This window comes from Eurytemora carolleeae, unplaced genomic scaffold, assembly GCF_000591075.1.
Source record: "Eurytemora carolleeae unplaced genomic scaffold, Eaff_2.0 scaffold935, whole genome shotgun sequence".
Classification (NCBI taxonomy): Eukaryota; Metazoa; Arthropoda; class Copepoda; order Calanoida; family Temoridae; genus Eurytemora; species Eurytemora carolleeae.
In genome coordinates this window covers 76,217-90,934 of record NW_019396820.1, presented here as the reverse complement: position 1 = coordinate 90,934, position 14,718 = coordinate 76,217, and the positions used below count along the sequence as shown (strand labels likewise).

General features: G+C 32.7%; 1 protein-coding gene across 1 annotated transcript; it reads left to right on the top strand.

Annotated features, from left to right (window-relative positions):
• Nucleotides 1–500: 500 nt before the first annotated feature.
• On the top strand, nucleotides 501–14,501 carry LOC111709031 (GDP-fucose protein O-fucosyltransferase 2). The gene is made up of 18 exons (XM_023482604.1): nucleotides 501–583; nucleotides 1,583–1,649; nucleotides 3,295–3,371; nucleotides 3,833–3,952; nucleotides 5,762–5,820; nucleotides 6,113–6,196; nucleotides 7,628–7,677; nucleotides 8,081–8,135; nucleotides 8,403–8,475; nucleotides 8,741–8,813; nucleotides 9,931–9,999; nucleotides 10,985–11,032; nucleotides 11,400–11,449; nucleotides 12,162–12,258; nucleotides 12,809–12,875; nucleotides 13,233–13,318; nucleotides 13,487–13,526; nucleotides 14,027–14,501. Exons 1-18 carry the CDS (start codon nucleotides 520–522, stop codon nucleotides 14,153–14,155), a joined length of 1,308 nt encoding a protein of 435 aa, XP_023338372.1. The 5' UTR covers nucleotides 501–519; the 3' UTR covers nucleotides 14,156–14,501.
• The last annotated feature ends 217 nt before the right edge of the window (nucleotides 14,502–14,718 follow it).

Sequence of the window (14,718 nt, the reverse complement as noted above, 5' to 3'; positions counted from 1 at the left end):
ACCCTGTAACAAAATATAAATCAAATAGATTTTAAAAATACATGTTATCCGTGTTCTGTAAACAGTATTATTTTTCGTTAAAATGCAATGCACGAAGAGCCTTTTAAAAATAAAAAAGCTAATATGACAGATTTTAACAATTTTTTTTACTGTTTTTTTTGCAAGTTTGTGTAAAATTAAGAAAAATTAGTTCTCTTCATTTAATTTATATGTTTTTATTTGTTACACTACCTACAGTGAGAAGTTCTCTGTGATTGATATTGTAATTTAATCTTGCTACTCACCCCCCCCCACCCCTCCTCCTCACATGGTCACCTCCCCTACTACTACTTCAGTTACCGCATACTTCTTGTTCAAAATTTTATTGTAAAATTTAATTAATGATAAATAATTGTTGTATATTTGAATTATTTTATACAGTTTTGTTTTAGCAATCCAGTGTGATATCTACTGCACGATATAAATAAAATTTTATATATTTTTGTGAGAAAAATTTTCTTTTCAGAAGAAAATTATAAAATGTGTCAAATTAAATATGCTTTCATTACTGTGATATTAACACTGGGAGCTGAACCCGGAAAAGGTATTATTATTACTTTTATTATAATTTTCAAACTAAAGTTAATTGCTTGTATGATAGTAATCGTATAGTCTGCTGATACTTGCGTAAAATCAAAACTAGAGGCGCTACGATGTAACAACGTTGTACCGTCTCCCTCTGTCTGATTTCCACTGCATTGCCCATGGATAGTTTTGGTGGCTAGGAGCGCTGAACCCTATTTAAAATAATGAAGTCTAAATTTAAATAGTGTTTGATATTTTTATAGAAATATCTCTTTTTGTTCTCACAAAAGCACACAAAGACATATTCTATTGTTTTAATTTCTTAATCATGATTTGATATATCAGGCTTTTAGGACGCTTCCCGCCCATCTTCTATTTATCAGGCTTTTAGGACGCTTCCCGCCCATCTTCTATTTCAATTGTGAACATGCTCTCTTTGTAATATATAAAAAAAAACTAAAAAAAATCGCGGATTTTATAAGAAAATTTTTTTGGATTTTCAAACTTTTCAAAAATAAAATTTTGTCCGAGGCAAATATTGAAAATTCGATCATCCATAAACTTTCCCTGGGGTCACGCGAGGTCCCACAAAAAATGTAGGTACCGTTGTAAATCGGACATTGCCATCTTTGCATGGAGGGTCACTTAAAATCACGCTTACAGTCCCTTTAAGAAGCTGTTAAGTAACACATTTAACCATAAGGTTTAAGCAAGGTTTACCTCAGGGAAGTTTATTTATGGCATCTTCATTTTTTTATATGTTTAGGTGGGACTAAAGAGCAGAAGAAGTATATACTGTTATGTTTAGGTGAGACTAAAGAGCAGAAGAAGTATATACTGTTATGTTTAGGTGAGACTAAAGAGCAGAAGAAGTATATACTGTTATGTTTAGGTGGGACTAAAGAGGAGAAGAAGTATATACTGTTATGTTTAGGTGAGACTAAAGAGCAGAAGAAGTATATACTCTTATGTTTAGGTGAGACTAAAGAGCAGAAGAAGTATATACTCTTATGTTTAGGTGGGACTAAAGAGCAGAAGAAGTATATACTGTATGATGTAAATCCTGGAGAAGGTTTCAATCTCAGGGAATAAAACAACTAAGATCATCTCATAAACTTTTAAGCAAAATGATTTTTTCTTCAAAACTTAAGCAACCACCTTTGATATTTCAATTTATGACTTTTGTACTTGCAAAATTTACAGTTTTAATTACTAAATATCCACGATATCCGGGACCAAATATCGAGAATCTGCAGGATTACCTACAGGGTGTCCCGCGAAACTTGACAGTAGCAAGATTCTTGAAATAATTTGCGATTCCAGTAAAATTTAATGAAACTTTTAAGACTTTAATACTTTACCTTGTTAAAATTTGCTTTTATTAAACTGCAATATCTTTATCATAAAAACATGTAAAAATTATCCGAAAACGATAGTTCCAACACCTTCGTTTTGGGGTCGTTTTGGGGTCGTTTTTGGGGTCGTTTTTGCAGATATATTTTGCCAGAGTCACAATGAAAGAAAAACAAGTGTTTAAAAATAAACAATTAAGAAAACAATATCTTTTAATATGCCAGATGACTCTGAAAGGAAATATAGGCAAAAACGAACCAAAAATTAACCAGCTGAAAACTTTAGTATGGTGGATATCGAGATTAAAGATTGATTCTCTCTTTTTCTTAATATCGAGACTAACCTAATCTTGTACTTTTATCCTGAAAAGTGTATAAAATTCAACCAATCAGAGTCCCGTATATGAAGCCGATAAATTTAAAATTTTGTGCGCCATTTAAAATTATAAACAGAAACGGGAGGGAATTTAAAAAACCGGTTTTTAATTTTTCTCTTCTATATCCAAGAAAGAACGGGTTAAGAAGAAAATCAAGTGTGTCCATTGGATACTCAGATTAAGTGATCGGAATTAAGGATATCTCATTCTAAAGTTTTTAGCTAAGCTGAATGCGAATCACTTATCACAACAACCTCTTGTCTAGACAACCCACCCCTTTATTCAGTGATAATACTTTCACCCCTTTACTGAAGGATGTGGGGGGGGCTGATATTCACCCCTTTACTGAGGATGTGGGAGGGGGCTGATATTCACCCCTTTACTGAGGATGTGGGGGGGGGCTGATATTCACCCCTTTACTGCAGGATGTGGGGGGGGCTGATATTCACCCCTTTACTGAAGGATGTGGGGGGGGCTGATATTCACCCTTTAGTGCAGGATGTGGGGGGGGGGCTGATATTCACCCCTTTACTGAAGGATGTGGGGGGGGGCTGATATTCACCCCTTTACTACAGGATGGTGGGGGGGCTGATATTCACCCTTTACTGAAGGATGTGGGGAGGGGGCTGGATATAATATATACTTTACAGGGTTACCCACAGAGGCGACTTTAGTGAAATTTTACTGTCTGATTCCTGATATTTATATGATTCCTTGCAACTGTGAACTTATTTCTTTCTTTGCACAATCAATAAATAAACCGTTAAGGCAGAAGATTTGACTCATCCAAGAGATCGTCATATTTGAACTGTTTATAGTGCTGGGGTCCATTTGATTTTGATGCGGATCCAGATCCGCATTCAGGAAGCCAAAATGTTGCGGATCCGGATCCTAATTACTAGTGTACGGTCATCTTTACTGTCTCATCCTTAATGGGTTGCCCTGTATGACAAATTATAATTATTCCTAATTTGTCTTCCCAAAAGTTGTTTCTGGTCCAGGAGAGACGTTTTTATGAGAATGGCAATAATGGTGAGAAAACTGAACATAGAGAATCCAGACACTTCATTTATTCTAGGAAATTATTAAGTTAGTTTGATAATTGGAATATACATTTCAAAATTTCAAAATTTCTCTCTTTATGTTTAGATAAACTTAATATTATCTTAAACAGATAATATTAATTGCACCATAAATATTATTAATATCAACATGATTTCATCTGATATCATATAAACAATAAATATTTAAAGAATATTTAAAATTTTTTGATTTAAAATGATTTATTGAAGTTAAAAATAATTTATTTATAAAAAATCAAACCTACATTAGTATCCATATGTGACCCCAATTAAGAGTGTGAAAATATGGTATTCTAAAAATTTTAAGATGAAAAATTGACTGAGGTTTAAAAATGAAATTAGGTTTTGCAATCACCTATTCTCGTAAGAACGATTTCCTCTTTTCTTAGTCCTCACTTTCTGTCTTTGTGTGTCGAAAAGTTTTTTTTTTAAATACAAAACTTAATTATTTGGTTAGTTCTGCCTCCTTGGGGACATCTTTACCACTGGCAGACAAGGGAGTTGGGACCTCAGAATAAAATACTCTGGAGCAAATTCTTCGATGTTCAGAGCATCAATTATTTTGTTCCTGTTATAGGTGAGAGTTCCTGTTATATAGGTGAGTACAGTTCCTGTTATATAGGTCAGTATAGTTCCTGTTATATAGGTCAGTACAGTTCCTGTTATATAGGTCAGCACAATTCCTGTTATATTGGTGAGTACCGTTCCTGTTATATAGGTGAGTACAGTTCCTGTTATATAGGTCAGTACAGTTCCTGTTATATAGGTCAGTACAGTTCCTGTTATATAGGTCAGTACAATTCCTGTTATATAGGTCAGTACAGTTCCTGTTATAAAGGTCAGTACAGTCCCCCGTTATATAAGTCAGTATAGTTCCTGTTATATAGTTCAGTACAGTTCCTGTTATATAGGTCAGTACAGTTCCTGTTATATAGGTCAGTACAGTTCCTGTTATATAGGTCAGCACAATTCCTGTTATATAGGTCAGTACAATATATTCCTGTTATATAGGTCAGTACAATTCCTGTTATATAGTTCAGTACAGTTACTGTTATATAGGTCAGTACAATTCCTGTTATATAGGTCAGTACAGTTCCTGTTATATATGTTAGTACAATTCCTGTTATATAGTTCAATACAGTCCCTGTTAAATAGGTCAGTACAGTTCCTGTTATATAGGTTAGTACAGTTCCTGTTATATAGGTTAGTACAATTCCTGTTATATAGGTCAGTACAGTTCCTGTTATATAGGTCAATACAGTTGCTGTTATATAGGTTAGTACTATTCCTGTTATATAGTTCAGTACAGTTCCTGTTATTTAGGTCAGTACAGTTCCTGTTATATAGGTTAGTACAATTCCTGTTATATAGTTCAGTACAGTTCCTGTTATATAGGTCAGTACAATTCCTATTATATAAGTCAGTATATTTCCTATTATATAGGTTAGTAAAGTTTCTGTTATATAGGTCAGTACAGTTTCTGTTATATAGGTCAGTACAGTTCCTGTTATATAGGTCAGTGCAGTTCCTGTTATATAGGTCAGTACAATTCCTGTTATATAGGTCAGTACAATTCCTGTTATATAGGTCAGTACAATTCCTGTTATATAGTTCAGTACAGTTTCTGTTATATAGGTCAGTACAATTCCTGTTATATAGGTCAGTACAATTCCTGTTATATAGGTTAGTACAATTGCTGTTATATAGTTCAGTACAGTTCCTGTTAAATAGGTCAGTACAGTTCCTGTTATATAGGTAAGTACAATTCCTGTTATATAGTTCAGTAAAGCTCCTGTTATATAGGTCAGTACAGTTCCTGTTATATAGGTCAGTACAATTCCTGTTATATAGGTCAGTACAGTTCCTGTTATATAGGTCAATACAGTTTCTGTTATATAGGTCAGTACAGTTTCTGTTATATAGGTCAGTACAGTTCCTGTTATATAGTTCAGTACAGTTCCTGTTATATAGGTCAGTAAAATTCCTATTATATAAGTCAGTATATTTCCTATTATATAGGTTAGTACAGTTTCTGTTATATAGGTCAGTACAGTTCCTGTTATATAGGTCAGCACAGTTTCTGTTATATAGGTCAGTATAGTTCCTGTTATATGGGTCAGAACAGTTCCTGTTATATAGGTCAGTACAGCTCCTGTTATATAGGTCAGTACAGTTCCTGTTATATAGGTCAGTACAGTTCCTATTATAAAGGTCAGTACAGTTTCTGTTATATAGGTTATTATAGTTCCTGTTATATAAGTCAGTACAGTTCTTATTATAAAAGTCAGTATATTTCCTATTATATAGGTTAGTACAGTTCCTGTTTAAGGTCTTCTTATCCAGGGAAAGATTCTGTTGGAATTAAAATTATTGATTTTTTTTATAGAATTTTCCGATTTTCTGGTTAAAGAAGGATACAGTATCAACACAGTTTACTATTTACAGGTAACATGATTCTATTAAATATTAATAACGAAACTAACCCATAACTCTTATCCTTATATTTCTTATAAATATGCAACCTGATGTCGTAGACTATGAATTCTGTGTAAGATCAAATAATAAAAGTTTGTAATATTGATTGTTTAAAAACCACCAGGATGTAAAGATGTTGGGATTAGAAAAATAAATTTTTATATTTATTACGTGAAGGTTAGAGATAGAGAGCATCCAACTGAAAACATTGAAACCTGATAAATGATCCTCTAAAACCCATGAAAAAAAAAATAAAATATAGGGATATAAAGGAGGTTGGACGGATGGAAAATATGAGGAGAAGTACAATATTACAGACTGTTTGAACGAGATGGTTTATCAGAAAGTGAGTAAATAGTTTTTGCACTTATTAGAATCTTTAGTCAAATATATATATGAGGGTATAAGTAGCAAATAGAACTTCTATTTTGCTAAATCTGGCAACTTTGCAAATTCCGGCAACTTTGCTAAATCCGGCAACTTTTCAAAATCAGGCAACTTTGCTAAATCCGACAACTTTGCAAAATCCGGCAATTTTGCAAAATCTGACAACTTTGCAAAATCCGGCAGTTTTGCAAAATCCGGCAACTTTGCAAAATCCGATAAGTTTGCAAAATCCGGCAACTTTGCAAAATCCGGCAATTTTGCAAAATCCGGCAACTTTTCAAAATCAGGCAACTTTGCTAAATCCGACAACTTTGCAAAATCCGGCAATTTTGCAAAATCCGACAACTTTGCAAAATCCGGCAGTTTTGCAAAATCCGACAACTTTGCAAAATCCGACAAGTTTGCAAAATCCGACAAGTTTGCAAAATCAGGCAACTTTGCAAAATCTGGCAACTTTGCAAAATCTGGCAACTTTGCAAAATCCGGCAGTTTTGCAAAATCCGACAACTTTGCAAAATCCGACAAGTTTGCAAAATCCGACAAGTTTGCAAAATCCGGCAACTTTGCAAAATCAGGCAATTTTGCAAAATCCGGCAACGTTGCAAAATCCGGCAACGTTGCGAAATCCGGCAACTATGCAAAATCTGGCAACTTTGCAAAATCTGGCAACTTTGCAAAATCCAGCAACTTTGCAAAATATGGCAATTTTGCAAAATATGGCAATTTTGAAAAATTCGGCAGCTTTTTAAAATCCGGCAACTTTGCAAAATCTGGCAACTTTGCAAAATCTGGCAACTTTGCAAAATCCGGCAACTTTGCTAAATCCGGCAACTTTGCTAAATCCAGCAGGAGAAAAGTCTTTAAAATAGCATTAAAGTATACTACAGGGTGTCCCACGAAACATAACAGTAGAAAGACGACTTTGAAGGTCGTCTTCTATCTTTGAAATAATTTGCGACATTTATTCGTAAACCAAATATTAGAAGTAAAATTCTGAGTTAATATTTACAAAATGCTTATTAAAGTCTTGGCATTTCCAAAATGTGGTCTGCCTTTTTTGTGCTTTGATTTTACCGGAAATGTGAAGAATTTTATTCAGATATCAACATTTTTGGATTCGATAAATAGAATTTAAATCTGAACGAAACTTACGGCATTTATTCGTACAGACGTAAACTAAATATTAGAAGTCAAATTCTCTGGTAATATTGACAGCACAAAAAAGGCAGAAGACATTTAGGAAATCCCAAGCCTAGGAGAATTTTGTGGTTATTTTAATGAAAAGTAGGTGTAACGACTGAATGTCTCCAATAAATTCAAAGATCAAAGACGACTTTCAAATCGTCTTGCTACTGTCATGTTTCGTGGGAAACTCAGCAATTATGTTTAGGACGTGAACGGACGTTATACTGGATTCTTCTGGGGTTACAGTAGTGTGAGGAAAGTGAATATTTTAAAGTAAATTCATTTTTTGTCTTTTTTTCTTAATGACAGTTTAGGAAGAGTGGTGACATAACTCGAAGTTACTCTTTATTTGTTATATAGAATGTCTGATTTACAACGGTACCCTTTAAGCCTTCTATATCTTATGAAGAAGATTTCACTTTTTTATTTTGGAAATATTTTTTTTATCAATATTGTTTTCCAATTTGTAAAATCCTGATAAAAACACAGAGGTTGGGGGGAGGGTGGAATAAAAAATTGGACATTTTTACCCAAATATTCATCCATTTCTCCTTAAAATCCTTTATTTTCCCGATTTCAGCGGAAAAAAACAGTAAAAAAATTACACCCCTGCAAAAATAAAAAAAAATACACCCTGTAAAATATCACTAACTTCAAGGGCTGATAATTTTGAGTGTATGTCCGTGCAAGGAGCAACCAGGGTCTTAAACAAGGAATTCTTTTAAGAATATCAGAATTTAAAAAAAAAACTTTTCTTTCTTCTTTACACAATTAAAAGGAATTATAAATAGCAGAAATTGAAAATATTTATTAAAAATAATTAATTAAAAGATTTAATTTTTTTTTTATTTACGCTTCTTATCCATAGCACTGCTTTAATCACTTAAGTGATTGCCTTAATGTTGGTAACCTTGATTTAGTTTTGCTAATATGTCGATTGTTCTTTTTGATTTTGCATTAATCTAAAAGAAGTTTTTAAGTTCCTCGTAGAGTCACCAGAACAGAGTATTATGCTTGATAGAGCAGAATCCCTACTCCATGATTTCTTCGGAGGTAGAGATTCTAAATAATTTGGTTGTCAAAAAAAGAATCATTCATATTCAGCCAAAGTCGAAATTTAAATGTCCCAAAATAAGTGGGACTCGACACTAGGTTAAATAATGTACAGGTTAGCCATATTTTTACTGTATTTAATATAAAATTATTTTATTTAGATGAGAATTACTGGGGAATAAGAAGAGCCATGAAATTCTCTATTTTATTTAGATGAGAATTACTGGGGAATAAGAAGAGCCATGAAATTCTCTATTTTATTTAGATGAGAATTACTGGGGAATCAGAAGAGCCATGAAATTCTCTAAAACTCTTGTAAAGATAGCAGAGGCATTCAGGTATAGTTATATAGTCTTATGCTTGTTAGATCTGAAACGTGAAATAATGTGCTGGTTACACTAATAAAGTAGAACAGAAATGACAATAGACTAGACAACTACCTTTTAGAGTCATTAAATGTTTTATTCAGAGTGTCCTAATTAGAATGAAAATTAGCTGATTACAATGAAAGTATTAAAATCATTTACTGTTTTGGGTGTTTAAAGACGTAACTTTAAGTAACAATTTACTATCCATTTGCAGCATTGCATGTCCGATTCACAAAGGTACCCTTTAAACCTTTGTGATTATTGAAGACGCACAATGGAGATATCCCTATTTTGATCCGATAAAGAGTTAAAGGTTGTGAATTGAGCTAATAATTCTTTAAATGGGATTTCATTATAAAAAACGTTGACATTTCCTTGAACTTTGATGTTTGTCTGTAGACTTTGATTCTAATAAAATAAAAAATGTGGGATCCCCAGACCGCCATTGGACGTTAAGGGCCAGTTCCCAAAACCAGTTCTCCTGGCACCCTGATATCCCTACACCTATGCCCAGGAAATTCAAATCAAAGCATGGTACTACTGGACGCTGGTTAGTCAACCGGTGACGATTGTGTACCCTTCAATCAAGGGAGGTGTCAAGCAGAAGCTTCCTGTAATTTAGATCACTTCTTTCACTTTGTGCCAACGTTCTAAGAGGACATGTTACAAGTTTAGCTCTGTCCCTCAACTCCTTTTTTATAGCATCATCTCCCCCTAAGTACATTATCAGTGTGATTTTTGCGTCAAGAGAACTCAATCGGAGAACCGGGAAAGTGCTCTGGGTGCGTTCATATATTACGCTTTGACATTCCAGGATCATGTGTGCTTCTGACAGCTTCGCTTTCGCACCTACAGTGATACAGAATGAACAGTATGTGCATACTTTGCCCAAAGGGGTAGGTCTTCTATTGCCTAACCCCGAGTCACCTGCTCTAACTCTGTTCAGAGTGCGGATTTCTTGACCGTCATTTACATGATCTTGTATGCCTTACAGTATACAGTATACAGTATACAGTATACAGTATACAGTATATACGATTACACAATTAAATAATTATACAGTATAAGTATGCCCTTCACTGTTTAGAATAGATGAATTGAACTCCGATGATGAAGATGATAATTCAGTTGTCCCAGATGACTGGAGAGAGCAGAGGTAATATATTTATTTTATTCACACTTAAAGCGTAATTTAAATTGAACCTCCATTCTAAAGTGGCAATGCCAGATTAAAATTGGTACCCTTGAAACCGTAATCTTATAATGAATGTGGAAGAACCGTTGTTTTTCTGACTCAAAAAGTGAGTTTCTCCATAGCTTCTCAGAAACAAGAAATGCGCAAGTCACTTTCGCAGAGAAACCGCAAATGAAAATCATCAGTTTAAATACACAAGAACATTGCTATCTAATTCATACTTAATCAGAAAAAGCTTTAAAGGGTACCGTTATAAATCGGACATTGCAATCTTTGCATGAAGGGTCATTTGAAATTACAGGAGGGGCAAGGAAGAGAAGGGAGAAGAAAAAATGAGAAAGGGGTACCGTGATCTTCGCCAATTGTCCGTTAGAACTGACTGATTTACTTTGAAAAAATTGGACTGCTGAAAGCAAGCTTGACCTCTTGAATATTCGTGCATGGAATAATAGAAAAGGAAGCTGTTTCTATTTTGTTGGTTTTTGGAAAACGACTTAATGATTAATAGGGATAGTAGTTAACAGCTTCTTTTCTTCATTCGGATTGGATTGGATCTGGGAAAAATTATTCTGTAATTATTTTTAGCTTGTCGCACATGACCTCTACAGTCCACACATAGTTTTGTGTAGATCTGGGGATGTTGTTTTATGTAGTTTGATAAAGTCACGGACGTTATTCGGAAAATATTGGAAACCAAAACAGATCAGAAAATATTGTAGAACTGACGAGGGTCCACCCAGACCGAAATATATTCTCATTAAATGTGAAACTAACATCTACTTTTTTTTTCTCTACAGAGGTTTGGTCAATACCATCATAGAATTTTAAAAGTAACAAAAAAATTATTAAAACAACATTATCATGTCACTCAGATGATAGAAGCTCAGTTGTTAAAAACCTAATCAAAAAAAATAAATACTTTTCAATACAATTTTAAAAATTTTAGAACAGAGAGAGAGGAGCGCGGAGGACCCTATCTTTGTGTTCATCTCAGGTAACGTGTATGTATATTATGTAGCTTTCTTTAAATAAACAGTAATTGCCAAAAAGTAAACATTCTTTGATTTTAACAACAACAAAAAATGCGAAAAATAACATTTATTTTAGGTTTCTTAGTTCTAAGTCTAATTTTGATGATTTTGGGGTTTTAGCTATTAATCTTCAAAAATGTCAGTTACTTTGTAAAAGGGTTAAAATTATTATATATCTTGCTAAAAATTTAAAGATTTCTACAATATTTTATATCTATTTATTTTAGTTAACTGTAGTCTTTAAATCGGCGATGGAATGGTATTCATAAATTGAAATGAATTCTTGTTAAACCTTCTTTTTGTATTTTCCAACGCTTCCGATACTTTTAGAAGAAGGGATTATGTACGTGCCCGGGAGGGACAGATTCCTTCCATAAGAGGTTTGAATTTTTTTAAGCATTTTATTTATTTTGATTCTGAAATTTTAATTATTTTATTAGGATCTGAAATCGAATTTTAGTCCAAAGTATTACAATATCATAATAATAACATTTATGAAACTAGTGTGCACTTTATCCGTCTTACTCATTCAATGGTGAATTTTATTATAAACATGCTATAAAGTAATCGTCGTGCTGTAAAGTTTTGATTGGTTCTTTGATTTTCTCAAAAAAAACTTCAGGATATTTCTAATAATTATGTACAACTACTTAAGTTAAGGGAATTTTACTCTACCAAGGGTTTCCCAGACCAATTTTGTCGACAAAACATCCATTGAAACTTCGTACATTAGGTCATTATTTTACTTAATTGTCCCAAGGGACGTCAAGTAACTTAACCTCCCTCTGTTGGGGCAATTGTAGGTCGGTAATGTTGGTCAAAAGGCGTTAAAATATTTTTTTTCAATTATAATGAAAATAAAATTGAAATCGACTGAAAATTTTTATTTCTGCTTTTTAAAAAGAAATAGCGCCATTGCAACATTCTCAAATGTTTCATAAAAGTACCTCTAACATTATTATTTTGGCATGACATGCAATAAAGTTTTTGGGACTTAATTTTTCTCTTCATCTTGAAGGTTCTCAAAAACTTTATAATATTGCGAACCAAAATAAAAATGTTATAAATATTTAAAACACCACTGCTGTTTAGGAGCAGCTGAACAGTTGAGAAAGAAACTGGAAGAGCAAGGGTTGGACACCTTGTATGTTTCTACTGATGCACCCTACCATGAGTTTGAACAACTTAGGTATAACACAGGGGAAGAAAGTTGTAGTCTATGATTTGGTCAAAACTTGACAGTTAGTGTCAGTTTTTGGACGTTTTTATAAAATTTTATATTCCTAGTTTAAATTTTAATATAATAAAACAAGACATCTGTATTACGTTCCTTAAAGTCGGCCAAACGGCTGGACCGAATGGGCTGACATTTTTTTATTGAACCCATGGGAACCCTGGTAACATAGGCTTCTTTTTTATTACATGGGCAACGCCGGTCACCTTAACTAGTTTTTATTATTTTTATAAGATTCAAATCTCTAACCAACTTAAATAAAGTAGGATTTAAAGATATCATTCCATTTAGCAAATAGTTTTTTTTTTATTTTAAGGGACTATTTGACGGATTTTATTTTAAGGGACTATTTGATGGATTTTATTTTAAGGGACTATTTGATGGATTTTATTTTAAGGGACTATTTGACGGATTTTATTTTAAGGGACTATTTGACGGATTTTATTTTAAGGGACTATTTGACGGATTTTATTTTAAGGGACTATTTGACGGATTTTATTTTAAGAGACTATTTGACGGATTTTAATGTTGTCAAGTATACACCATCAGCTGAAGTTCTTAAAAAGTTCAAGGTAAATCAAGTTTTTACTTGTAACTACAAGAATTCATGGCGCTTCTTGCCCAATTTTTATTTAACTTTCTTTTTTTAAGTGGGGGAAATATTTCCACAATCCTGTTTTTTGAAGGTTTTAAATATTTTCTCCTTAAACACTTGATTTTGTATGTTTATGTTATATTTCATTAATAAATAATTACTTACTCACTAAATATGTAACTTTCCTTTTTTGGAGGTTTGTAAAAATTTTCTCATGAAACACTTAATTTTGTTAAACAAATAATTACTTATTTACAAATTTACCAAAGGATCCTGTCCCCTTGTCTTATGATATTTGTATGTTTTCAGTTCATAAATGTTTTATTATTTACAGGACGGAGGTGTTGCTATACTTGATCAAATTATCTGTTCTCATGCAAAGTATTTTGTTGGTTCATACGAGTCCACTTTTTCATTCAGGAGAGAGATGGATTAAATTAAAAACAAAATGGTTTATAACAGTAATCATCTGGTCATTTTATAAGTTGCAAAACTAAAGTTAAAACCAAACCTCAACCTTAAAAGGTTCAGAAATCGATTTTTATGAATTATTAAGACGCACAATTTGTAAATTCTCACTCTTAACAGAATACAAGAAGAAAGGGAGATCATGGGATTTCCAGTTAAGGTGAATTTTATGTACAACAATGGTTAGCATTTATATCAATATAATGATGACAAGTTTCTTCTTAAGTTTTGATTTCTAACATGTTTTTATCAAATTACAAGTTTACAAGTAAACAAAGAGAAGCTGTTAATTGATTGCTGCTATTTGTTCCCATGTTGATGTGTATCCATGCTGTTTTAAAGCTTGGTAAAAATCAAAATTGAAATCAAAAGACGCTTGCATTGTATTGATATTTATGATAACGACTTTATTATGATCTTTGTCATCCCAATAACAATTTTAAGCAGATTACTTTTTTTACTTATTTCATTTTATCCACACAATGGTTTCTTCCTAATGTTTAGTGTTCAAAAGAAACCACTAAATTTCCTCTATTCCGCAAGCAAAAAAATGACGCAGTTGGGAAGGAAGTATATCATAATTAAGGCTTTTTGAAACTAAGGTATTGTTGTGTTTCACACAGTCTGTCAACCACTACAAGTTAATGAAGATTTGTTTAGTCAACATTTGACATGCTCTGCCCTGATGGGAAGGACAAATGTGAGAAGGGTTCTCAGTGGAAGATAGACTGGGGGAAACCAGGGAAGGATTGGAGAATAGATTCAAGTACACCACATGTTGAACTTTGAAAAGAAGATAACATGAATAGTAATGGGCCTACTATTGACCCCTGTGTGCCCAACAGAAGTAAATTGTAACACCTGAACCTGGATGTAACTATTCTGTCAAATTATCAATGCATTTTACAAAACAGTATTCTCTTTACTTCTGTCTTCATTCCTGAAAGTGAATTGAATTTGAATATTTACAGTTTAAAAATACCCTACATGAATAAATTACCTTAAGAAGCTGGTGATTTGTTTGGTAAGATTACCTTACCCTCATCACCTTCTGGTGATTGGTAGTGCCACATTAGGTTAGCTTGTAATACATGTAAAAATTTAGATAGGTAAAATAAATTTCTTTTGACAACTATGTCATTTGTGATAGTTTAAAAATTGTATGAAGCTGTATTTATTGTAATGTATTGAATGTTACAAATCAAAATATTTTTAGTTTAGCGTTTGATAGTAATTGCTTTTATATTTAATTAAAACACATGTTTAATTTTCATATTGAGGTAGTTTCCTTGAATCTCAAAGTTAATTTTAAATTGTAAAATAAATTGTAAACTAATGAAATGCATTTATGA

What these genes read in the sequence shown, in the direction of transcription:
- LOC111709031 (XM_023482604.1), top strand. Translation starts at nt 520, where the DNA reads ATGTGTCAAATTAAATATGCTTTCATTACTGTGATATTAACACTGGGA. An exon ending in GGGAGCTGAACCCGGAAAAG is followed by an intron (nt 584 to 1,582) that starts GTATTATTATTA and finishes TCTTATGTTTAG; the next exon opens with GTGGGACTAAAGAGCAGAAG. An exon ending in ACACAGTTTACTATTTACAG is followed by an intron (nt 5,821 to 6,112) that starts GTAACATGATTC and finishes AATAAAATATAG; the next exon opens with GGATATAAAGGAGGTTGGAC.